Source organism: Dendrobates tinctorius, unplaced genomic scaffold (assembly GCF_039654945.1).
Source record: "Dendrobates tinctorius isolate UK_male_01 unplaced genomic scaffold, ASM3965494v1 ptg000155l, whole genome shotgun sequence".
NCBI classification, from domain to species: domain Eukaryota; kingdom Metazoa; phylum Chordata; class Amphibia; order Anura; family Dendrobatidae; genus Dendrobates; species Dendrobates tinctorius.
The window spans coordinates 6,667,219-6,695,081 of NW_027361822.1; the positions used below are offsets into that span (position 1 = coordinate 6,667,219).

Genomic DNA, 27,863 nt, shown 5'->3' on the forward strand with positions numbered 1-27,863 from the left:
TACAGCTGTATGACCAAATAAAAATCCTTAATTTAGTGATTAGAGATGTCGGCCTGTATTTTTGTCTCTAAAGCGTACAGGATGAGGCCTACAGATTATTAGTACACAGATGAGTAACTTTACATTTATGCACATTGAATATCATCTGTCAAGTGGATGCCCAAACATTCAGCTTTTCTAATTCTGCGTGTAACTTTTGAACATTGTGTAAATGCTGCACAATACTTGGTGTCAGTTTAAAAAAGAAAATGAACAATCCCGTCTTCCACATCATTAATGCATATGTTAGTTGACCCAGCAGCTGAACCTTGGATTTAACCATTTACAATGAGGAAAGTAAGTATATGATATGCTGCCAATTTTGCAAGTTTCCCACCTACAAAGAATGGTGAGGTCTGTTAAAAAAAGGACAGAAAATCACATTATATGATTTTAAAAAATAAATGGCATTTTATTGCATGAAATAAGTATTTGATCACCTACCAACCAGCAAGAACTCTGGCTCTCACAGACCTGTGAGTTTTTCTTTAAGACGCCCTCCTACTCTGCACTCATTACTTCTATTAATTGAACCTGTTTGAACTTGTTACCTGTATAAAAGACACCTGTCCACACACTCAATCACACTCCAACTTCTCCACCATGGCCCAGACCAAAGAGCTGTCTAAGGACACCAGGCACAAAATTGTAGACCTGCACAAAGCTGGGATGGGCTACAGGACACTAGGCAAGCAGCTTGCTGAGAAGGCAACAACTGTTGGCACAATTATTAGAAAATTGAAAAAACACAAGATGACTTTCAATTTTTCTCGGTCTGGGGCTCCATGCAAGATCTCACCTCGTGGGGTAAGGATGATTATGAGAAATGTCAGGAATCAGCTCAGAACTACCCTGGAGGACCTGGTCAATGACATGACGATAGCTGGGACCAAAGTCTCAAACATTACCGTTAGTAACACACTGCGCCGTCATGGACTGAAATCCTGCAGAGCACGCGAGGTCCCCTTGCTTATGCCAGAACATGTCCATTCCTATTTGAAATTCCAATGACCATTTGGATGATTCAGAGGAGGCATGGGAGACGGCTTTGCTCCATACACATAGCACACATGGGTCTGCTCCGTACACGCTGTACACAAGCAGCTCTGCTCCCTACATGTCATACACACATAGTTCTCCATACACCTGGTACGTAATGATGTGGAAACCTGGATGGAAAGGTTTAGGAGAAACTCAAAAGCTTCACATGTTTGCAAGTTTTGATCAAATCAAAGAGTCGAACGATTGGAGACAAGGGCACAAAACCAGTGTCTGTTAGGGTACCGGCTTGTCTGCTCTCAGATACCTAGTCACAAGTCTTTATTACAACCACAGAGATATGAAAAGGGGCCATGGCTTTACATCACCTAAGGGAGAAGATACTTTAATTGGGGAAAGAAAATATTTTAGTTGGGAATAACAAGGTCAAAAAACATGGAATCTGTTGAATTCCTTGAAACCTTGTTTTATCCAGCTTTCTATGTCTTCTGTAACAAAGAAAGCTTAACACAAAGACACCTCTATATCAGAGACAATGCTCTGTTATTGCTTTTATGTATAACACTTATATTAAACCAATGGCGGATCCTAATAGGGGCGGATGGGGCGGTCGCCCCGGGCCCAAGGTTTTTTGGGGGCCCAGGGGCGGGCTGGGCCAGGTGGCAGAGAGGCAAATGCCACCTGGACCGCTCCCCCAGCACCTGTACAGGGCCGGCCGTGCCCTGTGCTGCCTGTGACGCCGCCGGCAGCAGACAGCCGCCCGCGTCACATTCTATGAGGGGCCGGGAGCTGTGCACGGCCGTCACCTTGACGGCTGCTCAGCTCCGGCTCCCTCCGGCTGTACTTCCGGGTCAGATGTCGGGCGTGCGCGATGACGTCATCGTGCACGCGCCGACATGTCCCGGAGGATGCTGCAAGCAGAGGCGCTGCTGGGGAGCGAGCCGGCTGTGAGGTAAGTATGGGGAACTTTTTTTATTTTTTGTATTTATAAAATGAATTAAATGGGGGAGGGGGTGAGTGGGGGCTGTACACAATGAAGGGGGGGTGACTGGGGCCTGTATATGATGACGGGGGGGTGACTGGGGGCTGTATATGATGAAGGGGGGTGACTGGGGGCTGTATATGATGAAGGGGGGTGACTGGGGGCTGTATATGATGAAGGGGGGTGACTGGGGGCTGTATATGATGAAGGGGGGTGACTGGAGGCTGTATATGATGAAGGGGGGGTGACTGGGGCCTGTATATGATGACGGGGGGGTGACTGGGGGCTGTATATGATGAAGGGGGGTGACTGGGGCCTGTATATGATGAAGGGGGGTGACTGGGGGCTGTATATGAAGAAGGGGGGTGACTGGGGGCTGTATATGATGAAGGGGGGGTGACTGGGGGCTGTATATGATGAAGGGGGGGTGACTGGGGGCTGTATATGAAGAAGGGGGGTGACTGGGGGCTGTATATGATGAAGGGGGGTGACTGGAGCCTGTATATGATGACGGGGGGGTGACTGGGGCCTGTATATGATGACGGGGGGGTGACTGGGGGCTGTATATGATGACGGGGGGGTGACTGGGGGCTGTATATGATGAAGGGGGGTGACTGGGGTTGTACAGGATGAAGGGGGTGAGTGGGGGCTTCACAGGATGAAGGGGGGATGAGTGGGGGCTTCACATGGTGGAATGGTGGCGGGTTTTCCGTATGGACCCGCAGCAAACCAAGTGCTGCGGTCCGTACGGCTGTCAATTCCCGCACGGGGACCGCAGCGCTCAGGTGGGAAGGGGGGTACAGGGGCCCAGGTTTTATGAACAGCCCCGGGCCCATAGTCCACTTAATCCGCCACTGTATTAAACAATATTAAATTATCAAAGATCTATAAATTGTCTAAATAGTTAACATAGCAATTCCTCCCTTTTTATTATTTACGCACAATTTATCCATCAGCTACTTCCCAATGCTGTGATAGTCTGGCGGGAACGAATCCCATTCACCAACTGATATCTTGTCTGTAAATGTCTTCATATATGGTTACTGGAGGAGCAATGTGATATTTTACATTTGTGTTAACTGACGGTCTATGATGCCTGATCGTGGGCGTCTCTCTACATAGTGTCGTCATAACAAACATCAGTTCTAGCTGTTACATACACTAGTAATACTAACATTTATGCAATGAAAGGGTAAATGAATATACTCTTATTGCCTCGCCCCATTTCCACTATATGAGGTCTACCATTCGGTCTGGGGTGGTTGTCTGCAGCTTGTTTATATAGGGAATGTTTGGGAACAGCATTTATACGTAGATCACCATGCGGAAGTAAGAAGGTAACAGGTGTAAGATGTGCTAAGGTACAGGTTCCTTCTACACCCGGGGAAACCATTTTTAGGCCTGGTGACTGCATACTAGATATAAATCCTTAGGCAGTATGCAGGGTACGATGTCAAAGGGTCTCCTAAGACAACATACAGAAGTCAAAAGTCCTTGCATCGGAGATTTGGCACACCAAATTTGGTGGTTTTGAAAACCGACCTCATTCCATAGGCATGTCTTAGACATTGGGTCAAGTCATTAACAAGTCCGGGCAAAATCTGTAAACCACAACTCAATATTGTCCAAATATCCATGGTTATTTCCTGAAAATATCTATCATCGGTAATCATAGAAGTGCTCTCACACCTTTCCTAGTCCTCGGAGAGTTTGCATCGCAGGCATCACTTAAAGCAACCTTAAGAGACCACTTCCAAATGTTCAGTTTGTCTGATTTTTCTCTTTATAGGTATATTTTTGAGTAAAATGTAAATTGTTCTTTGATTCTATAAACTACTGACAACATGTCTCCAAATTTCCAAGCAATACATTTTGGGTTTTTTTTTCAGAAAAGGAGAAATGGTCAAAATAAAAAAACAGTGCTTTCAGACCTCAAATAATGCAAATAAAACAAGTTCATAATCATTTAGAAACAATACTAATGTTTTAACTCAGGAAGAGTTCAGAAATCAATATTTTGTGGAATAACCATGATTTTTAAAAAGAGCTTTCATGCGTCTTGGCATGCTTTCCACCAGTCTTTCACCCTGCTTCGGGCTCAAAAATTTAAGCAGTTCTTCTTTGTTTGATGGCTTGTGACTATCCATCATCCTCTTGATTACATTCCAGAGGTTTTCAATGGGGTTCAGGTCTGGAGAATGGGCTGCCCATGACAGGGATTTGATGTAATGGTCTCTTAATTTTTGCCAGAGCTGTAAGATACGGCCACTGCGTATCAGGACTTATCTACAGGATTCCCTAATGCTGTAGATAAGCCCCCGATCCGACCTGCAAGATAAGAAAAATAAGTTTTACTATACTCACCCGGGGGGGAGTCCGGTCCAATGGGTGTCGCAGGTCCAGGTCCTCCCATCTTTTTACTGCAGTGCGCAGGCACCAGGAAAGGTCAGAGAGGCCCAGCACCTGCGCACTACATTACTTTGCTCTGCCCTCAACAGGGTAGATAAGTATGCCTGCGTAGGAGCGCGATGCCGAGGAGCCATGAAGCAAGTAGGAGGGCGGTGATCATAAGAAGATGGGAAGCGCCGGAACTGAACCTGCGACATCGATCGAACTGAACCGCACCGGACCGCCCCCCCGGGTGAGTATAATAAAACTTATTTTTCTTACCTTGCAGGTCGGATCAGGGGCTTATCTACAGCAATATATACTGCTGTAGTTAAGCCCTGAAAGGCAGTTGCCGCGTCTTATATCGGCCAATAAAGCTGACAGGTTCCCTTTAAGTTCTTTTACTGGGGTCTCATCTACTGGAAACTTCTACTAGCGTGCAAATTTTGGCACATTTTTTACCGCTTTGATATCTCTAGTCTTTAACAATAAGAACATGGAAGAGGCCAGGAGCCATTTGGTGAGCTGCATTTCTTGCTACATGTTCACAGACTTACCAGTGGAAAAGCCAAACTTCACATGCCACAAATGCAAGCTTGTGTCCCTGTTGGAGGAAAAGTTGCAAAATCTCGAAGAGAGGTTAGCTACATTGAAGATCATTAAGGAAGGTGAAGAGTTCTTAGACAGCAGAATTATCTCTTCATGTTACATAAAGAGAAGAAATTTGATGTGCACCTGAAGAAACAGAGGAATGGAGACATGTGACCCAGAGAAGCAGGAGGATCAGGAGGCAGTCAGCACCCATACTGCTCAGGAACCAGTACCAGGCTTTCACGCAGGAGAACGATGAAGAAATACATCAGGATAAGACTTTGCCCACAAACAGCAACCTTGTACACCTTCAGAATCCTCCTGAATGGAGAAAGAAAAATATTGTGAAGAAGAAACGGAGAGTGGTGGTCATGGGGGATTCCCTGTTGAGAGGAACAGAGGCCGCTATCTGCAGACCGGATATAACCTCAAGAGAAATGTGCTGTCATCCAGGTGCAAAAATTAAAGATGTGTCTGACAGGATATCAGGGCTCTTCAGACCTTCAGATGACTACCCATTCCTGCTAATACATGTGGGACAAATGACACAGCGAGAAACGACCTGGAAACCATCTGCAGGGACTTTAAAAACTTAGTTAAGAAAGTGAAAGAACTGGGAGCGCAGGTGGTCTTCTCATCCATCCTCCCAGTGGATGGCCATGGAACAAGGAGGTGGAATAAGATTCCACGTTGATGGTGCCGTCAGCAAGGATTTGGATTTCTGGATCACGGAGTTAATTACCTATACAATGGACTACTTGATAGAGATGGGGTGCACCTTACGAACCATGGAAAACATGTATTTGGAAGTCGCCTTACTATACTTATAATGAGAGCTTTAAACTAGAACAATGCGGGAAGGGAAGCAAAAGGCCAGAAAAAGCCATACACCTGACAAATGATATTGAGAACTCTGCTATTAGAAGTGGAAAGGAAGAACAAAGACAAAAAAATCTAAATAATGAAAATATTGGAGAAAGAGAAACCAATCACAAACTAAAATGTTTCTATACAAATGCACAAAGCATGGGCAACAAACAAGGAGAACTGGAACTACTCATTTCCTCTTGGTATCTGTTATGATCTATGTGATTATTGTTATGCTGTAATGTCTATTTTCTGTACAAGTCCCCTCTGAAATGTAAAGTGCTGCGGAATATGTCAGCGCTATAGAAATAAAATTTATTATTATTATTACTAACGCCGGAAAAGAAATATGATGTAATTGGAATCACTGAAACTTGGTGGGACGATACACGATTGGAATACAAGGCTACAACTTATTTGCAAGAAACAGACTTGATAAACGAGGAGGGGGTGTTGCACTGTATGTTAGAAACGCGTATATCTGCACAGAGCTTGAAGCTTCAGAGACTGGGAGTTCTGTGGAAACTGTTTGGGTAAGAATACAAGGACAGAACAATGGAAAGGACACCATTGTAGGCATTTACTACAGGCCGCCTGTGCAAGCTGAAGATATGGATGAACTCTTTATGCATCAAATGGCCAAGTTCTCCAAAAAATATGACATAGTTGTCATGGGAGATTTCAACTATCCAGACATTTGTTGGGAATTTCTCTCGGGCAAAACTAACAGGTCAAGGAAATTCTTATCCTCTCTTGCTGACAACTTTATTTTCCAAAAGGTAAAGGAGAAAACAAGGGGAACTGCTACCTTGGATCTAATCCTTATAAACAGGGAGGAAATGGTTGAGGAGGTAAAAGTCGCTGGGACCCTAGGCGGTAGCGACCATGCTATTTTAGAATTTTGGATAACTAGAGGAGGAAGACCTGTGAAGACTCAGACATCAAGGTTAGATTTCAGAAAGGCAGATTTTAAGGGATTCAGAAAGAGAATTGGAGGGATCCAATGGCTGTATATCCTTAAAGACAAAAATGTCTGGGAAGGATGGAAAATCTTGAAAAATGAGATTCTCAAAGCACAATCGTCAACAATTCCGAAAAAAGGGAAGAATAGGAAGCATTTGAGGAAACCAGGATGGATGAACACAGAACTTAAACACATGCTAAAAAGGAAGAAAGAAATGTTTATCAAATGGAAAGAGGGAGGCATATCTAAAGAATATAATGCTGTCTGAATTAAGGCTTGCAAGCAGGGCCGCACCTATAATTAGGCGATTTGCACCAGCTGCTCAAGCGGCAGGCAGCAGGGGCGGCATTATGCGCTCCTCTACCCGCAGCACCTACAATTTAGCCTCTGCACGCTGATGCTGCGGTCGTGCAAGAGGCTGTAATTGATGCGGTCACAGGAGGGAAGGTGTCAGGGCCCCCTGATCATGTGACCCATGACTCCTCCCCTCCTGTGACCTCATCACAGGTCCTGTGCGCATCATACCTTGGTTTATGCAGGACTGCTGTCATCGTGAATGAGCTACTTGTGTGTGTGAACTGTGATACAGGTGTGTGTGAGCTGTGTGTGAGTTATGTGATACATGCGTGTGTGTGTGAGCTGTGAGTTGTGTGATACATGTGTGTGTGATACGTGTGAGCTGTTTGTGAGCCTGAGCTGTGTGATACGTGTGTGTAAGTTACTTGTGTGAGCGTGAGCTGTGTGAGCTACTTGTGTGTGAGCTGTGTGTGTGATATGTGTGAGCTGTGTGTGTGTGTGATACGTGTGAGCTGTGTGTGTGTGTGATCCGTGTGAGCTGTGTCTGTGTGTGATACGTGTGAGCTGTGTGTGTGATACGTGTGAGCTGGGTGTGTGATACGTGTGAGCTGTATGTGATACGTGTGAGCTGTGTCTGTGTGTGATACGTGTGAGCTGTGTGTCTGTGTGATACGTGTGAGCTGTGTGTGTGTGATACGTGTGAGCTGGGTGTGTGATATGTGTGAGCTGTGTGTGATACGTTGGAGCTGTGTGTGTGTGATACGTGTGAGCTGTGTGTGTGTGATACGTGTGAGCTGTGTGTGTGATACGTGAGAGCTGTGTGTGTGATACGTGTGAGCTGTGTGTGTGTGTGATACATGTGAGCTGTGTGTGTGTGTGATACGTGTGAGCTGGGTGTGATACGTGTGAGCTTGGTGTGTGATACGTGTGAGCTGTGTGTGCGATACGTGTGAGCTGTGTGTGTGTGCGATACGTGTGAGCTGTGTGTGATATGTGTGAGCTGTGTGCGTGATATGTGTGGGCGGTGTGTGATACGTGTGAGCTGTGTGTGATACGTGTGAGCTGGGTGTGTGATACGTGTGAGCTGTGTGTGATACGTGTGAGCTGGGTGTGTGAGCTGTGTGTGATACGTGTGAGCTGTGTGTGTGTACGATACGTGTGAGCTGTGTGTGTGATACGTGTGAGCTTGGTGTGTGATACGTGTGAGCTGTGTGTGCGATACGTGTGAGCTGTGTGTGTGTGCGATACGTGTGAGCTGTGTGTGATATGTGTGAGCTGTGTGCGTGATATGTGTGGGCGGTGTGTGATACGTGTGAGCTGTGTGTGATACGTGTGAGCTGGGTGTGTGATACGTGTGAGCTGTGTGTGATACGTGTGAGCTGGGTGTGTGATACGTGTGAGCTGTGTGTGTGTGATACGTGTGAGCTGTGTGTGTGAGCTGTGTGTGATACGTGTGAGCTGTGTGTGTGTACGATACGTGTGAGCTGTGTGTGTGATACGTGTGAGCTGTGTGTGTGATACGTGTGAGCTGTGTGTGTGCGATACGTGTGAGCTGTGTGTGTGATACGTGTGAGCTGTGTGTGTAATACGTGTGAGCTGTGTGTGTATGCGATATGTGTGAGGTGTGAGCTGTGTGTGTGTGATACGTGTGAGCTGTGTGTGTGTGATACTTGTGAGCTGTGTGTGTGTGTGTGCGATACGTGTGAGCTGTGGTGTGTGAGCTGTGTGTGATACGTGTGAGCTGTGTGTGTGCGATACATGTGAGTGGTGTGTGTGTGATACGTGTAAGCAGTGTGTGACACGTGTAAGCTGTGTGTGAGCTACTTGTGTGAGCTGTGTGGTGTATGTGTGTGTGTGTGTGTGAGCTAAAGCAAAAGTTGGCACAACCTGCCAGTGTTCTACGATTGGGTGAGGACATTCATTGTATGTGGGCTGGTGAATTTTTTTTCGTGTCAGGGCTGCTTTTTGGTCTCAGCGCGGCCCTGTGTAAGGAGCAAAGCCACGTGTGTACGAGGTGTACAGAGCGGAGCCATGTGTGTGCGAGGTGTAAGGAGCAGTGCCGTGTGTGTACGAGGTGTATGGAGCGGAGCCATGAGTGTGTACGGAGTGGAGCCGTGCGTGTGTACGAGGTGCACGGAGCGGAGCCGTGCGTGTGTACGAGGTGCACGGAGCGGAGCCGTGCGTGTGTACGAGGTGCACGGAGCTGAGCCGTGCGTGTATACGCGGTGTACGGAGCTGAGCCGTACGTGTGTACGAGGTGCACGGAGCGGAGCCGTGCGTGTGTACGAGGTGCACGGAGCGGAGCCGTGCGTGTGTACGAGGTGCACGGAGCGGAGCCGTGCGTGTGTACGAGGTGCACGGAGCGGAGCCGTGCGTGTGTACAAGGTGCACGGAGCGGAGCCGTGCGTGTGTACGAGGTGCACGGAGCGGAGCCGCATGTGTACGGAGCAGAGATGTGTACGGAGCTGAGCAGCGCATGTGCGAGGTGTAAGGAGCAGAGTCACACATGTGTGAGGTGTACAAAGCCACGTGTGTGCGAGGTGTACGGAGCGGAACTGCGAGTGTACAAGGTGTATGGAGCAAAGCCGCATGTGTACAAGGTTTACGGAGTGGAGCCATTTGTGTACAAGGTTTACAGAGAGTGGCCACATGTGTACAAGGTGTACGGAGCAGAGCCGCATGTGTACGAGGTTTACGGAGTGGAGCCATGTGTGTACTGAATGGAGCCATGTGTGTGCGAGGTATAAAGAGCGGAGCTTTGTGTGTGCAAGGCATAAAAAGTGGAACCGTGTGTTTATGATGTGTGCAGAGCCATAGGTGTACAAGGTGTATGGTGGGGAGCATTCATACCTCCCAGCGGGACAGTCCCAATTTTGAGAGAGATTCTGTCCCACTGCCCCGGCTGGGAGCTTACTTTTCCCGCAAACACAGGAGCACACGGCGGACCCCCGCGAAGTACATTACAATTCGCACGTGACGTTCTACCGGAAGTGATGTGCTAGAAGCTGAACGGAAATTAGGTAATTTCAGGAGGAGATTGTAACGGAACCATGGAGGCACTTCAGAGAATGTTTCAGATCTATCACTGTGTCCTCTTCCAAAAGCGCGGACAGCAGGATCGCCTTGGACTCGGGGTTGCCGGCCATGTAAGCGGAACATGATATGTCCTGCATCGGGAGGCTCAGGTGGGCACTACAGTGGGAGCCTGGCTGCTATAGTATCTTTATAGAATCTTTCTGTCAGGATCCTGTCAGCGCCGGCGTGCAGCCTCCGCTGAGCAGGGACTCACCCGCACTGTAGGGGTACCGGGGTCAGGTACAGCCAGAAAGTACCGATACACAGGACCTGTGGACGCTGAAGTTTAGCAAGCAGACACAGGACCTACGGTCATGTGACTGCAAGAGGGCGAGGCTTAGCGTCCTGCTTAGTGAGATGGCAAGACACTATACAGAATTACTCAGAGTCAGGCACAACGGGGTTCATACACAGATAGCAGTAACGTACCAGAGATGAGACAGAACGGATAGTCAGGGCCAAGCAGAAGTCAAAACCAAACAGACATGGAAGGTACCAAGCAGAATCCAAAGCGATATCCAGAGAACAGACCGAGTCGTACACAGATTATCAAGCAACCAGAACATAGCACAAACACACTCAGGGGTCACCACACAATGCCAAGGGCGAAAGTATAACTGACAGGGATGGGAGCGTCCTGAGGCTATAAGAAGCCTCTCCCAGAACCAGGGAGAGGCCACAATCATAGCCCCAGGTGTGCAGGTAAGCCTGCACTGGGATCACAACCTTTAACCCCAGAAATGCCAGTCATTAGCACTGGTTCCAGACATTAACCCCACGTGTGCGAGTCAAACCCGCACTGAGATCATGACACTTTTTCTCTCTGTTTCTTTATCTCTCTAATCTTTCTTTTTTTTCTCTCTCTTGGTTCTTTCTTTCTCTCTCTGTTTCCTTCCTTCTTCTTTCTTTCTTTCCCCTCTTTCTTTCTCTCTTTGTTCTTTCTTTCTTTCTCTCTCTGTTTTTTTTCTCTCTGTTCTTTCTTTCTTTTCCTCAGTACCAGTCAGTGTGCTCACAGTAGCAGTAGAATAAGAGGGGTAGGAAACTAGGTGGTACTGGTCATATTGAGCCTCTCATACTTTTTACTGGTGTATAATCATATGCCCTCAGCACCCCCCATAAAGTGGGCCAGCCCCAGACAACAGGGTACAAACAAATCACTATTACTATCAGTCCAAGTGGACAATTATATACGTAAAGTTAATGATGTCCCTGTGCCAAGCAGAGCAGAGGATCAGAATACACTGAGGAGACCAGAGCAGCGGGGTTTGGGGAGAAGAATTATATGGGGCCCATTATACTGTATGAAGTAATATATGGTGCCCATTATGCTGTATGAAGTTATATATGGGGCCCATTATACTGTATAAAGTAATATATGGTGCCCATTATACTGTATGCAATAATATATGGTGCCCATTACTCTGTATGAAGTAATATATGGGGCCCATTATACTGTATAAAGTAATATATGGTGCACATTATGCTGTATGCAATAATATATGGTGCCCATTATACTGTATGAAGTAATATATGGGGCCCATTATACTGTATGGAGCATTATATGGGGCCCATTATACTGTACGAAGTAATATATGGGGCCCATTATACTGTATGGAGCATTATATGGGGCCCATTATACTGTACGAAGTAATATATGGGGCCCATTATACTGTACGAAGTAATATATGGGGCACATAATACTGTATGGAGCATTATGTGGGGATAGGGGATGACTTTCTGTTTGTTGTGGATCTGACCGCTGGGACCCCCATGATCCTGGGAAACATAGCTTTGAAGAGCACCATGTAAATGGAGCTGTGGTCAGTCATACGCACTGTGGTGCCATTCACATGTGGCTCTTCAAGTAACTCCTTAGAGTGATGAGGAGACAACAAAGTATAGCAAAAATTCACTGATCGGGGTGAGGAGTGTTATAGTTTGTGGGCTGGTGGGATTTGTGTGACAGGGCTGCATTTTTGTCCCAGTCTGGCCCTGTGCCAGGCCTACCATTGCCATTAATGACCCTTGTTCTGGATACTTCTGTGTTGTTCTTCTATGTGCGTGTGATGCCGCTGACATCCTTGTGTTTGGACACATTTTTTTTCTATTTATCTAAATCAAAATGTCCACTACTATATTCAGTTTTACAGGAGAGATATGAGAATTTACTTTGTGTGTGGGGGGGGCCTCATTTTGCTGTTCGCCTCAGGCAGCAGAGAGGCTAGTTTCACCCCTGCTTGCAAGAGACGTCAAAAGCAGTAAAAAAGTATTTTGGGGATATGTCAAAACTAAAAGAAAAGTCATAGATGCTATGGGATTTTTACAGGCTGAAATGGTAAGTCAGGATGTTGAGAAGGCCGAACTTTTAAATTCCTATTCTGCGTCTGTTTTCTCACAGAAAGGAAATGTAACATCAAGTGATCTTCACTGTCCTATTAAGGGAATAGAAGAATCCAGGATATCTATAAACAGAAAGATAGTGAGGAAACACTTAGCTAACCTAAATGAATTCAAGTCTCCAGGTCCAGATGAATTACACAACAGAGTATTAAAGGAGATTAGCAGAATACATTTTTGAACCACTCTCCATAATCTTTGAAAATTCTTGAAGAACAGAAGTCCCAGAAGACTGGAGAAGAACAAATGTTCCTATCTTCAAAAATGGGAAGAAGGTGGATCTAGGGAACTATAGGCCGGTGAGTCTGACTTCTATACCAGGAAAGATATTTGAACAAATTATTAAACAACATGTATGTAAGCAACTGGACAAGAATGAAGTGATTAAACAGAGTCAGCATGGGTTTGTGTATAATGCTTATCCTGTAAAATACTCAGGACTAGTTACCAGATAAAAATATAGTGGTTTATTTGGATTCTTCCATCAAAGAAAGGTTATTACAGAAAAACAGGTGAATAAAAATAGGTGAAAGAGAGATTGTCCATTAGATCATGCTCTGAGATCCCACATGGCAAAAGCAACATGTATTCTTCTTCTCTCCGGGATCCTGAATAGCAAATAGCTGCTGTGTCTCAGTTCAGCTTCTCACATAGCCGTCAAGTAATATACCAGCTGTTATGTCATGTCATGGCCCAACACAGGCGACATCTTCGTGTCTGTCTCTCATGATGGTGAGGGAAGAAGACAGCGACCTCTACAGTTAGCCATGAATTATATACGTCTCTTGAAGCACGTGATCTCGATATATATGGAGTTTGACATTTACCTCAAGGCTAAACTTAAATATGTAGTGAGCTGACATTTCTACCATGAGCCAAGCTTAAAAATAGCCTATGTCATATAAGCTAAAGCAATCTACAGAACTGGGTGTAATAAGAAATATTTAACGAATTATTAATATTTAACAATTCCCCCTTTTGAGGGAGACAGACATTAATTGGAACCCTCAAAATATAATGAGATCTTTTTTCTTCTTTTCTTCTTCTTTGACAAAATATTTTAATATCAATCATAATAATAATATCAGATTACCGTTATAAGTACTCAATGACATAATTGATGTGAATTCATGTTATGGTAAGCCGTGAACAATATTCATATAAAATATGTATAATTATACTTCCCTAAGTCTAAATTGAAGCATCTCAGGTTCAGTCATCATCTGGTGTCATCTGGTCTTCATTTTGATGTCTTCTGTCTTCTTCTTGGTTCTTTTAAAAATACAGTTTTTCTCTAGCATATAGATGTTGTAGAAATCGTGTTGTATATAAAATCTAAGTCTATAGATGAAATGCAGCTTTAATATCTGTGCAGTGTCATCTTTAAAAACCTGGGCTTACATTGGCTCGCCTTGGATATTCTGGAATCCTCCATCGGTACTGGTCTTTGAACAGGTGTGACGTCTTTGGACAGCAAAGTAAGGGTTAAAATGACTCTTCCTTGCTAAACATAGCACCATAACCAGTCCTTGTCCTAATGCACAGGACATATGTCAGGGTTAATTACCTTCATTGTTCACCAGCTTTACATTGAAGCTTTACAGGTGATTGAAAACCTCTGGAACTTGATAAGAACGTGATAACACAGTTCATCTCAGCATCATAGGATCATCATCCTCTGGTTGTCAGGTTAGACACTTTAATTGTGACTGTCAGTGGTGGATACTGCACTTGTGACTGTCAGTGGTGAATACTGCATTTGTAATTAACACAGTCTATTACTCAGTAATCATAGCTTTGTTACCTTCTGGGACTTCTGGATCGCGGCATTCTTCTTCTTGCAACTGATAAGAATCAATGAAGTTTAGAAATGTGAAAAGTCTTTATTAACATAATTTCAGTATCTTGCTTGAAGTCTTCATTCCCTATTCTATACCAAATCTGGTAATTTTCCTATCCTATAATATCACAGCATACCATAGCAATCAGTAATATCCATATAATTATTATCAGAATTTGTACTGTATATGGATTTCAATGTTTGAAATAATAAACCAATAATAAGTGATAATACATTATTATCCATATTTTTCATGTGATAGAACATTTTTATGTCATAGGTGTAATTACCTTTTTCAACCCATAGGTGTCACTGTGTTTTATGTAACCAGTGTTTTCATCTTTATTAATAAGGAATATATTTATTATACTAATAATATGTAGGAATGTATAGCCATGAACCAAAATAAGAATATATGAGTGAGCGAATGAATGAATAAAAGAATTGTTGCATATAACTCAGAAGTGAAACATTTTCCTTAGTAATAGAACCATATAATTGCTATATTTAATGAAGCAATATTCTCAGTAGACATTACCCCACTAAATATTGGTGAAAGAATTAAAAATAATGAAAAATAAGAATAAAAATAAAAATAAGAATAAGGCCTTTATGTTGATGCAGAGTAGTTATGTCTTCAGTAACATATACCCTTAATATTTCCATGATCTGGATTATTTCATAATTGTCATAAACTTGTGTTACCAAAATATTCAAATTATGCAACTTTGCATGTAATTCCTCTTAGTGTAAAGAAATGACTCTTTATAATACTTGTTATTATACCCAATACTTATACCATTGTACCTTATTAATATTTTTTCCTATTAAAATGTGTGAAGAAGAGGTATTAATCAAATGTGATGATGTAGTCAGGATCAAAAACATATTTTCCCCCTTAATACCAAAAAATATTGTTTCATGAAATAATTCATTTATCAAAACCAAAATTAAAAATAATTAATGTATAAATTATGTGAATTTATACTTGCTTATACCATTATTTGTCTGAAGATGTGTAACCATCAAAATTAATTTGAATATCATAAAATTATCCTTTGGAAAAATTAATTTGCATAAACCATTTTGATGTGCGATTGCACTTTGCACTTATCCACTATTAACTAAATCAAGAAATAATAATTACTATAGAAATATAGAAATATATGTTGTATAGATAATATTTCATTATGTATCTTAATATTCTAATAATTTATCTGATCTGCATATTTCTACTAAAGATAAAAGCTTTTGGGGTTTTTTTTTTTTCTTTCTCTCATGCATTCAGGATCCTGAGGCCTCACAAACATATCACATTACTCGCTCAGCAGCTGCTCATACACTCAGTCACTGTCACTCAGACTGTGTCACATATTAACTTTAAACCAAATACCTCACATACGAAGGTGTGATGAATACACGTATTTTAACCCAAATTATCCTAATTATCAATGCATTGTAAACTATTTCAATTTAGTCTCTTAATATTTCTTTGAATATTCCCCAAATACACATGACATAAATATATGTATAGCTATACTTGACATTTAGGCCTGGAAAAAAATTCCATTGCTTTGCAAAAGTTGAGACCCCTTTAAAAATTATTTCCCTAAGGAACAGGGACATAGTATACTGGTCTGGTATACTTATATTATTAGAACAAGGTACAAATTCCACATGCTGTGGTAGTCATTCGAACCATGCAGGAAAAGCACACACACAGAACATATTTTAAAATGCAATCAGTTATTTTCTTTTAAGGGTTAGATATATAAAATCATGCAATTATTGCAACTTCCTGTGTAAATAAAGGCATAAATCCTTGTAAGAGAATTTTTCCCGATTAAGTCCTGCTTTGAAATGAAAATTCTAAGGAAACATAAAAGATAAGTTTAATATCATATTCATAATTCTAAATATTATTACTGATGTAGATTTTAATTTTCATTAAAAAATACAGTTCTACTATTTCTACTTCTACAAACACTCTATATATACTGTATGAATATGTATATATCCACAAACCATAAAACTACAGGATTATACTCTATAAAATAATTACATATAACTCACTAATTGTATAACACTGTTACACAAAATATATATATAATTACTTTTTCTAGCCAATTCCTACACCCATACTTATTTCTCTGCAAAAAATATCCTGAAAGGTTCTTGCCATTTTAAAGCTGATAGATTCTTGGAGCAGAGTATTCAGTTTACAGGCCATGATGTCACTCACCACCTGTTTCTGTCTGTCAAATTCGGCCATCTTGGTTACAGGAAGAAGATCAAAACTCATCATTTTTCTTAATTCAGTTTGTGTCTTTTCGGTGTTCTTTTGCATCATTCCATATGGCTTATAACAAACATGTGATTTCCTTTGTTCTTCATATATTTGGTTTTGGGGAAAACTCATTTTAGAAGGTTTTGCTAATACAGGCTTCTGATAAGATTTTACTCTGCCTGTCTTTACAAAATTAGCACAATTTACTTTCCTCTCACGATTCTCGTGTTTTCTGGCAAAATCAAGGGATTGCGCACATTCAAACAATGAATCTTTTTGTGACGCAATAACACGAGATGCAGGATTTAGAAACCAAAATTTGCTTACAAAACTCCTTATGAGGGATGGTGTTTTGACATTCTCACTCAGCATTCTATACAAACGTTCATATATGGACATGAACGTAAAAATACATTCCTTCCGACCAATCCTTAATTTTTGAAGAATATCAATATCTGGATGATTTTCATTTGATGAACAAAAAATGAGAATTTTTAATCTGTCTTTATCAGTTAAATTCTCATGTGTTTCACCAGATAACTTTAAAGATAACCTCCTGGAAAAGGTTACAGGGATCCACATTTTGAACAACTGATTCTTCTCCTCGTTAGATAAATCAAATTTGTCAACACAACTTTCAAAAACCTCAGAGTTTCTACAAACATGCATTTTGTTGTCATATGCAGGTATTATTTTGCCTATCTCTAGCAAACTTTTCCTTACTTTCCTTCGGATTTGGGCCTGTGAGTCGTCTATTTTTAGTGGCACGTCTTTCCCTTGTACGTCCTCTACGTCAGTTCTGAAGTCTCCTCCTACTTCTCCATCTTGTTCCACGTCTGCAAGGTCACCTTCAATGGCCGCTACAGACACTTGATTACAGTCAATCTCCCTAACTTTACAGCCAATCTCGAGAACATCACAACAATCATTTTTGGATTTCTCTGACACAGATCTATGAAATATATCTACCATCTGTAGAATATTTTTTAATCTCTCTCTTTCTCTATTGAAAAACTTAGAATCTAACCTTTGATTCTCGAGTTCACACTCGGCATATAAACTTAACCATAAAACTTCTGAATTAGAATTGTCTACAGACTTAAATTTCAATTTACTCTGCTTGGCAAGACAATTAATGACATCCATTTTATCTTACCTTGAAATGTCTCAGCTTGTTCCTTTGATGGACAACGCTGGGCTCCTGTCTTCACACGTCTGGCTTACGTCTGGTACTTTTGGCCCTTGTAGTACTTCTCAATCTATCTGGCACTTCTTAGTCCTCACGTCTAGGTTCCGTCTGATTCTTGTGAATAGTGGAGTTCCTGACAACTTGCACATATGAGCAAAGTTCAATCCCCCTTGTGGGCAAGTTGAGGGAAATCCGCAAAAAAGTACAAAAATTCAGATCTGGCTGGCTCTCCAATGTAAAATAATGCTTATCCTGTAAAATACTCAGGACTAGTTACCAGATAAAAATATAGTGGTTTATTTGGATTCTTCCATCAAAGAAAGGTTATTACAGAAAAACAGGTGAATAAAAATAGGTGAAAGAGAGATTGTCCATTAGATCATGCTCTGAGATCCCACATGGCAAAAGCAACATGTATTCTTCTTCTCTCCGGGATCCTGAATAGCAAATAGCTGCTGTGTCTCAGTTCAGCTTCTCACATAGCCGTCAAGTAATATACCAGCTGTTATGTCATGTCATGGCCCAACACAGGCGACATCTTCGTGTCTGTCTCTCTTGATGGTGAGGGAAGAAGACAGCGACCTCTACAGTTAGCCATGAATTATATACGTCTCTTGAAGCACGTGATCTCGATATATATGGAGTTTGACATTTACCTCAAGGCTAAACTTAAATATGTAGTGAGCTGACATTTCTACCATGAGCCAAGCTTAAAAATAGCCTATGTCATATAAGCTAAAGCAATCTACAGAACTGGGTGTAATAAGAAATATTTAACGAATTATTAATATTTAACAGTTTGTAACTAATAAGTCATGTCAGACTAACTTAATTTCCTTCTATGACAGAAGCACTGACTGTGTGGATCAGGGAAATGCTGTAGATATAATATCTTGACTTCAGCAAAGCATTTGATAAAGTATCTCACACAATCCTTATTGAAAAAATGACTAAGTATGGAATGAACATGGCTACTGTTAGGTGGATTCATAACTGGCTTAGTGATCGGACCCAAAGAGTGGTCGTAAATGGCTGCACATCCAGTTGAATGAATGTCTCAAGTGGGGTACGACAGGGCTCTGTCCTGGGCCCTGTATTATTCAACATCTTTATCAATGATTTAGATGAAGGAATTGAGGGTAAACAGACTAAATTTGCTGATGACACAAAGCTAGGAGGGATAGCTAATACCAGAGAAAAGCGAGAGGATTCAAAAAGATATAAATAAACTGGAGCAGTGGGCAGCAACTAACAGAATGGTTTTTAGCAGGGAAAAATGCTAAGTACTACATCTGGGCAATAAAAATGAAAAAAGCATATATAGAATGGGAGGACTAAGGCTAAGAAGCAGCACATGTGAAAAAGACTTTGGTATACTAACAGATCACAGACTGAACATGAGTCAACAGTGTGATGCAGCATCAAAAAAGGCAAATATAATTCTGGGATGTATTAACAGAAGCATACAGTCTAGATCACGTGAAGTCATTATTGCCCTCTACTCCTCTTTGGTCAGACCTCATCTGGAATACTGTGTCCAGTTTTGGGCGCCACATTTTAAAAAAGACATCAACAAACTGGAGCAAGTTCAGAGCAGAGCAACCAGAATGGTGACCGGTCTGCAAACCCTGTCTTATGAGGAAAGGTTGCAGGATTTGGGAATGTTTAGCTTGCAAAAAAGAAGACCGAGAGGAGACTTAATAGCTGTCTAAAAATATCTCAAGGGCTGTCACATTGTAGAAGGATCATCTTTATTCTCATTTTCACAAGGAAAGACTAGAAACAATGGGATGAAACTGAATGGGAGGAGACACAGATTAGATATTAGAAAAAACTTTTTGACAGTTAGAGTGATCAATGAGTGGAACAGGCTGCCACGAGAAGTGGTGAGTTCTCCTTCAATGGAAGTCTTCAAACAGAGGCTGGACAGACATCTGACTGGGATGATTTAGCAAATCCTGCTTTGAGCAGGGGGTTGGACCAGATGGCCCAGGAGGTCCCTTCCAACTCTACCATTCTATAATTCTATCCCTGTGTGTTATAAATTTACCTTGTACTAGGTCCAGCTCATACCAATGTTTTAAGCTTTGAGGATGCATTTTCTTGCAGAAATTTCTGCAATCAAATACTCACGCGGCTCTGCTCCGTACACCTCGTACACACGCGGCTCCGCTCCGTACACCTCGTACACACGCGGCTCCGCTCCGTACACCTCGTACACACGCGGCTCCGCTCCGTACACCCCAGGCTCTGCTCTGTACACCTCGTACACACACGGCTCCGCTCCGTACACCTCGTACACACACGGCTCCGCTCCGTACACCTCGTACACACGTGGCTTCGCTCCGTACACCTCGTACACACACGGCTCCACTTCGTACACCTCGTACACACATGGCTCCGCTCCTTACACCTTGTACACACTCGGCTCCGCTCCGTACACACGCGGCTCCGCTCCATACACCTCGTACACACTCGGCTCCGCTCCGTACACACACGGCTCCGCTCCATACACCTTGTACACACTCGGCTCCGCTCCGTACACACATGGCTCCGCTTCATACACCTTGTACACACTCGGCTCCGCTCCGTACACACACGGCTCCGCTCCATACACCTTGTACACACTCGGCTCCGCTCCGTACACACATGGCTCCGCTTCATACACCTCGTACACACACGGCTCCGCTCCGTACACACGCGGCTCCGCTTCATACACCTCATACACACACGGCTCCGCTCCGTACACCTCGTACACACACGACTCAGCTCCGTACACCTCGTACACACACGGCTCCGCTCCGTACACCTCGTACACACACGGCTCTGCTCCGTACACCTCGTACACACACGGCTCCGCTCCGTACACCTCGTACACACACGGTCTGCTACATCCACCCTGTAAACCCCTCCTGACCCCACACAGAAACTTCCCCTCATCCAGCACCATGACAACCAGCACAGCAGAGTCCTGCATACACTGAGGCCCCTGATCATGTGACCCCTGACTCCTCCCCTCCTGTGACCTCATCCCAGGTCCTGTGCGCACAGAGCAGCCATATATGTGGTGTGCGGCTCTGCAGGTGGAGGTAGGTGCTGGAGATTCCCCATTACTGGGCATAGGGGGCATTAACCCCCTCAGTGCTGCGGTCCCATTCCAGGAGACAGAACATGTTACTTCCCCCAGATGTAGATGTGTGAGGGGCCGGTATTTGTGCTGAGATTTACCTCCTGTACATTTTGGATACGTGTAATTCCAGAAGAAGTAATAATTGACTTGGACTCCATAGTCCTGTCTGTGATAACGTTGTGTGTGAATTAGGCCTGAGATCAGAGCTTTACCACAAGAAGTTTCAGGCTATGTGCCCACGATCCGGAAGTAGCAGCGCTTTGGACACATCACTTGTTTGTTGCCGTCTTTTGAACGCAGGTGAATTTTCATGTGTTCTCTGAATCGTGCAGATTCACCGCATTCAATACAATTCTATTGATTTCATTTCTAGGTGTCTCCGCAGTATTATTTGACATGTTGTGGTCATGAAAGAGGTGCCGCATATCAGTGTCCGTGGGTGATCTGCAGGCGCACATGCACGCACAGTGTATATGGGATTTAACAAAATACCATCCACTATGCGGTTACAGTTGGCCGCTGCATAAACACGAATCATCACACCTGCAACAGTTCGTGATCATGGCCACATACCCTCAATGATAAATGAGTGGGGCTACATTAATTCTGACCTGACTCGCTGGTTTAAAACAGGAGATTTCTTACATGGGATCTTTATAATGTTACATCGTCATCTTCTCCCCATTCAGGTCCCTACAATATCGGATCCTCTCAGTGGAGATCTTCTATAGAAGAGAATTCTCCTGAGTGACCCTACAAGGATGGATAGGGACAGGGACAAGATGGCGGAGAGGATATTACACCTCACCCTAGAGATCCTCTTCCGGCTTACTGGAGAGGTGAGAGATTCTGATGACGTCACATTACATCATTCTTATCTATGGGAATAACAGATGGACAGAACTGGAGAGGTGAGGACTCTGGAAATGTCTGTAGTGAGATTTATTAATATGTCTCTCCATAACCAGGATTACACAGTGGTGAAGAAGACCTCTAGTGAGCGCTGTCAGGATCCTGTGTCTGAGGGATGGGGAAGACCCCTGAGCCCAATCACGGGGCCTCCACCTCACCCCCTGATACATGAGGACATCAATGACCAGAAGATCCTAGAACTCACCTGCAAGATGATTGAGCTGCTGACTGGAGAGGTGACACTGCTGGGAATGCTGGGACATTATACAGTAACGCTATGGAGGGATCGGGGGGATGACTGTATCATTGTATGTGTCAGGTTCCAATAAGGTGTCAGGATGTCGCCGTCTATTTCTCCATGGAGGAGTGGGAGTATTTAGAAGGACACAAAGATCTGTACAAGGACGTCATGGTGGGGGTTCCCCAGCCCCTCCCATCACCAGGTAATAGACAGGACTAAATACACACGGCCTATGATTATCTGTATGTAAAGAATGAATTCAGTCCCTCTATGTGTTTCCTCCAGATCTATCCCGTAAGAGGACAACACCAGAGAGATGTCCCCGTCCTCTTCTTCCACAGGCCTGTAGACAAGAAAATCCCAATGTTCCTCAGGATCATCAGGTAGATGGAGATGAGGTGTCATGAAGTGTATAGAAGGTTGTAAAGATCTTGTGTTCAGTCTTGTTTTATACACCAGTATTACACCCTGAATGACCAATTTATTGGGGACACCTGTATGGAATTTAGATATGTCAGAGGAGTTCAAGAATAGTTTTGAAGAACAGGTCATGTACACTGAAGCTGAGGACAATATTGGTAATACAGCTAACATTTCCAAGTGTACAATTCTTTAACACGGATTTGCTATAACAGAAGACCAGTTTCAATGCCATTGCTGTCTGAGTGAAAAAGAAAGAGAGAATTCAAAGAGCACAAAAATTGTATTACTGAGCAGTAGAGAACATTGTCTAGTTAGTTGAATTAAGATCTCTGTTGCATCATAATGAGGGGAGGCTCAGAATTTTGCAAAAGTCCGTCCTCTCAGGTGTCAACATTTTTGGAGATGCATTAATGGTGTGGGGAATGTTTTATTGGCGTATCCCAAGTCCTCTGATATTTGTGCATGGACTTTTGGACAGTAGGGCTTGGCGATTATTGAACTTTAAATGTCTATCAGATGCTCTTTGAATATAATTAATGTTTTTTTTAATCAGATAGTTTTTATTCACATTTTCATTATAACAATCTGATTAAAAAAAACAACAAGTGAAAAACAACTATCACCATCCATCCCAGCCCCGTCCACAAAAGAAATAAGAAAATTATACAAAAAAAGCAGAAATCTTATGAAAATATAAAATACATGCACATAGACACAGTGGATAACAATGTCGACCAAAATCAGCTATTAGACGAATAGGTTCGCTGCCGGCAGACCCGGGGTGTCCAGCCAACCAGCCCAAATTTGCTCAAAAGTATTTGGTCGTCCCCTCTTAAGGTATATGGCTTTTTCTCTATAGAGTATATAGTTTAATTTATTGATATATTCTGTCTGAGATGGCACCTTATCTGAAATCCAATGGTATACTATCAGCTTCCTAGCAGCATAAAGCATTCTGGCAACTGCGGTTTGAAGGTATTCATCTCCCCCCACATCCTCCACATAACCCAAGACACAGACAACGGGATCTCGCGGGATATCCTGTCCTGTAGTCACATGGATCAAATTAAGGACCAGAATCCAAAATACCTGCAGGCAGGGGCACGTCCACAACATATGTAAGATATCAGCATTCTCGAGCGTACATTTAGGGCACTGCGAATCCATCCTCATCTCCATATCAAATAACCATTTAGGGGTTCTATAAACTCTATAAAGAATATACAATTGGGACAAACGATTGGGTTCGCTAAGAGACAGCCTGGGGACCATCTGCAGAATAGATTCCCATTGATCCCCTGAAATGGCGCCCAACTGTTGCTCCCACTTCGCCAGCGCTCCTATCGGATGCTTCACCAAAACCATTGAAAGAAGTCCACCGTACACAAACGAGATTAAACCCCTAGTGGATGCCTGCAGCCCGAGCCTGCTGACAATAGCATCCTGGTGTATAGATATACTATTCATTTGGTCCTGCACTGTGTAGGCATGCCGCAACTGCAGATACTGGAAGAACATAGAGTGTTGGAGCGGAAAATCCCATCTCAGTGTGTCAAAGGACTTAAAAACCCCATCCTCCACTAATTGCGACAGCCACCAGATACCTATTCGCCTCCATTGCGCAAAACCTTTAAGCAACCTCATTTGCGGCAAATACAGGTTATCCCAAATAGGGGAGTGTTTTGTGAAACCCGTGATTCCTCTTAACTGTTTAATTTTATCCCACACTTTAATCATGAGAAGGACCGTAGGATATCTAGACGCCCAAGGTCTAAATCTGCCCGCCTCTAAATTGGATAACAGCGACCCCTGACCCACAAGAGACCGGAAAATCAACTGGCCCCCCGCTGTCTCCGCTGGGAAGCCCTCCATTCCCCCCCGCCATGTGCTGACATTGAGAGGAGAGAAAGTAGAGCCACGGATTGGGCAGCGCCAGCCCCCCCTCCTCTTTAGATTTTTGTAAATGTTCCAATTTGATCCTTGCACCCTTTTTTAACCAAATAAGTTCTCTAAATATCGCATTAATTTTGTAAAACCTATTTTCTTTTCGCCACGACAGCACCCACTGAGAGAGGGGATCCGCCCCCAGGAACAGGAAACCTACAGAGAGATAAAAGGGGCGGTCCCCCTCGCTCCCTCAGTTGGTTTCCTGTTCCTAGGAAGGAACCCACAGAGAAGAGGATTCCTGGCCTGGTAGCCGCCCGCGGCATTATGTGAGCAACGGGGGCCCCAGAGCTGGAAGCAGCGACGGGCGGATCCGAAATAGGAATCCCCCCTCTGCTGGTAATGCGGGTGAGGCCGTGGCGAGGAGTGCCTGGCTCACCAGGAGGTGCAGTGGAGGAGCACCTGGGAAATCCCTAGGAGGAGATTGTGCATTACGAAGCGCGGCACAGACGCAAGGTATGCCACAGGTGCTTGAGATGAAAACAAAAGACCGGTATGATGCGGATTGCGGTAAGAAGCTGAACGCTGATTCCATACCTGATTCCTGGCGATGGTCAGTGGTATGGTCCGGTCCGACAGCATAGACCGGGAGAGGCCAACATGGCACATATAAGAGGGCGCAGAAGGCCAGCAGCCGGGGGCTTGGCATGGTGATGCAGCATATGGCTGGAGTAGAACTGGCTCCGGTCTGACAGCGTAGACCTGGAGAGGCCGACCTGGCGCGTATGAGAGGCGCAGCACGGCGCAGAAGGCCAGCAGCCGGGGGCTTGGCATGGTGATGCAGCATATGGCTGGAGTAGAACTGGCTCCGGTCTGACAGCGTAGACCTGGAGAGGCCGACCTGGCGCGTATGAGAGGCGCAGCATGGCGCAGAAGGCCAGCAGCCGGGGGCTTGGCATGGTGATGCAGCATAATGCTGGAGTAGAACTGGCTCCGGTCTGACAGCGTAGACCTGGAGAGGCCGACCTGGCGCGTATGAGAGGCGCAGCAGGCCAGCAGCTGGGGGCTTGGCATGGTGATGCAGCATATGGCTGGAGTAGAACTGGCTCCGGTCTGACAGCGTAGACCTGGAGAGGCCGACCTGGCGCTTATGAGAGGCGCAGAAGGCCAGCAGGCGGGGGCTTGGCATGGTGATGCAGCATATGGCTGGAGTAGAACTGGCTCCGGTCCGACAGCGTAGACCGGAAGAGGCCGACATGGCGCGTATGAGAGGCGCAGAAGGCCAGCAGCCGGGGGCTTGGCATGGTGGGCCTGAGTCTCAGAGGAGAGCCGAGGTAGATTGACTCCCCCCTCGGCCGATAATGACAGCGTGAGGCAGGGGCCAGGTGAGGCCATCCTCGCTCACGGATGCAGCACGATATGGCTGGAATATAACAGGCGCGCATTTGCGCAGAGGTTCTGCAGTTGAAGGCCTTGTATAGCCACGGATAAAAGTGGTAGACAGAATGATTCCACGGAACGAGGTGGTACTACACGGTGAAACAGACCACATCTTAGGCTGAGTTTCCACAGCCGGTACCATGTGTTAATCATCAAGGAGACGCGGGGTTGCTCTCTTTAGGTGGCTGCTGAGCAGATGAAGGCCGGGCAATTACCAGAGTGGGAGAGAGACCAGCTGATGATCCCTAGTCTGGTTGATGTGTGAAAAGAAAAAAAAAAAAAAAAAGTGCACTAACCTCACCCTGCTTCCCTGGAGGGGAGCCTCAGTATAGCTAGACCCTCGGCTTGCAATTGGGGGCTACAGCACCCGGCAGGGGTTAATGAAGCAGTGTGCAGGAGTTTGATCTTTCTTCCTCCTGCTCTCCGAGAGAAAAAAAAAAAAAAAAGAAAAAAAAGGAAGGGTCGGCAGCCTTTCCAGTCTGACTGCTCTCGTTAGGTGGCAGCAGCTAAGTAGCTGGAAGCCAGGCAAGTACCAGAATGGAATACCAGTCATAGATCCTGGTAAACAGCAGCATACTGGTAGCAGTCCTAGAGGCACACACAATTTCATGTGCTGAGAGCCTTATGGGGGGACTTCAGCAGCGCATTGTCTCCGTGAAGATTGCCAGCTGCAGCTCGTTAATTGGTTCCTTCGGGTGAGGTCACTCTGACAATTGAGATGTACCATTCAGAGTGGGGGTTATCTGGAACTCTGAGAGGTGCCCCCTTGAGTGTAACTGTGGGCCTGGTCTCTTGTTTAGCACCTTCAAGCGGGGCCGTAAGTCTGTCTGTACCCCATGGGGCCTATGTATATCATATGGTATAAAAGAGTCTGGATGTATCGTATTACGTCATAGCGCCTCTATGAATCGTACTACATCATAGAATACTTCATGGTAATTCATAGTACTGCTTGGTGCTTCATAGTACGAAAGATATGCAGTGAGAGGTGGACACCACTGTATAAATTACCAAATATTACGGCCTGCTGCAAACATGCGCCAAAAATGAATAAAAAAAAAAAGAGAGCGCAAATAGTGATGCACACGCAGCCAATGATATAATTCATGGTACGTCATATTTGCTTTGTGGTACTTCATGATATGTTATAGTACTTCATAGTACTTCTAGTTGCATCATAATGCATCATAGTGTGCCATAGCTCATCTGACTGCTTCATGGTACTTCATGATAGGTCATAGGTGTGTCATAGTACCTTGTGGTACTGCTTGTCGCGCCATAGTACATCATAGTATGTCATAGCGCATAATATTGCTGCATGGTATGCCAGGGTACTTCATAGTACTTCATCATATTTAGTATTGCATCATAGTACTTCAGATGGCATAATAGTACTGAATAATGCTGCATTGTGCATCCTTTGTGGTTCATAATATATATGGCTTCATGGTACTTCATAGTACTGCCTCATACTTAGTATTGCTCCATAGTACTTCAGATTGCATCATAGTACTTCATAGTGCTTCATATTACTTCATGGTACTTTATAGTACCTTCACAGTACTTCATAGTGCTTCATATGGCATCACAGTGCTTCATGGTACTTCATGGTGCTCATGGTACTTCATAGGGCTTCATAATGCTTATTAGTACTTAATGGTACTTCACAGTGCTTCAGAGTACTTCATGGTACCTCAAGATACTCCACATTGCTTCATGGTAATTCATAGTGCTTCAGAGTACTTCATGGTACCTCAAGGTACTCCACATTGCTTCATGGTACTTCATAGTGCTTCATGGTACTTAATGGTACTTCACAGTGCTTCAGAGTACTTCATGGTACCTCAAGGTACTCCACATTGCTTCAAAGAACTTCATGGTACTTCATAGTGCTTCATGGTAATTCATAGTACTTCAT

The 27,863-nt window shown here is 44.1% G+C and overlaps 1 protein-coding gene across 1 annotated transcript in view; it reads left to right on the forward strand.

The window, feature by feature from the left end:
• The first annotated feature begins 20,895 nt into the window (after window positions 1-20,895).
• The window catches only part of LOC141051170 (uncharacterized), a 211,955-nt gene continuing 204,987 nt past the window's right edge, over window positions 20,896-27,863 (forward strand). The window contains 5 exon segments of the mRNA XM_073548035.1: window positions 20,896-21,004; window positions 21,735-21,884; window positions 22,014-22,193; window positions 22,277-22,400; window positions 22,484-22,581. Coding sequence (XP_073404136.1) covers window positions 21,807-21,884; window positions 22,014-22,193; window positions 22,277-22,400; window positions 22,484-22,581 — 480 coding nt within the window. The 5' untranslated portion in view covers window positions 20,896-21,004; window positions 21,735-21,806.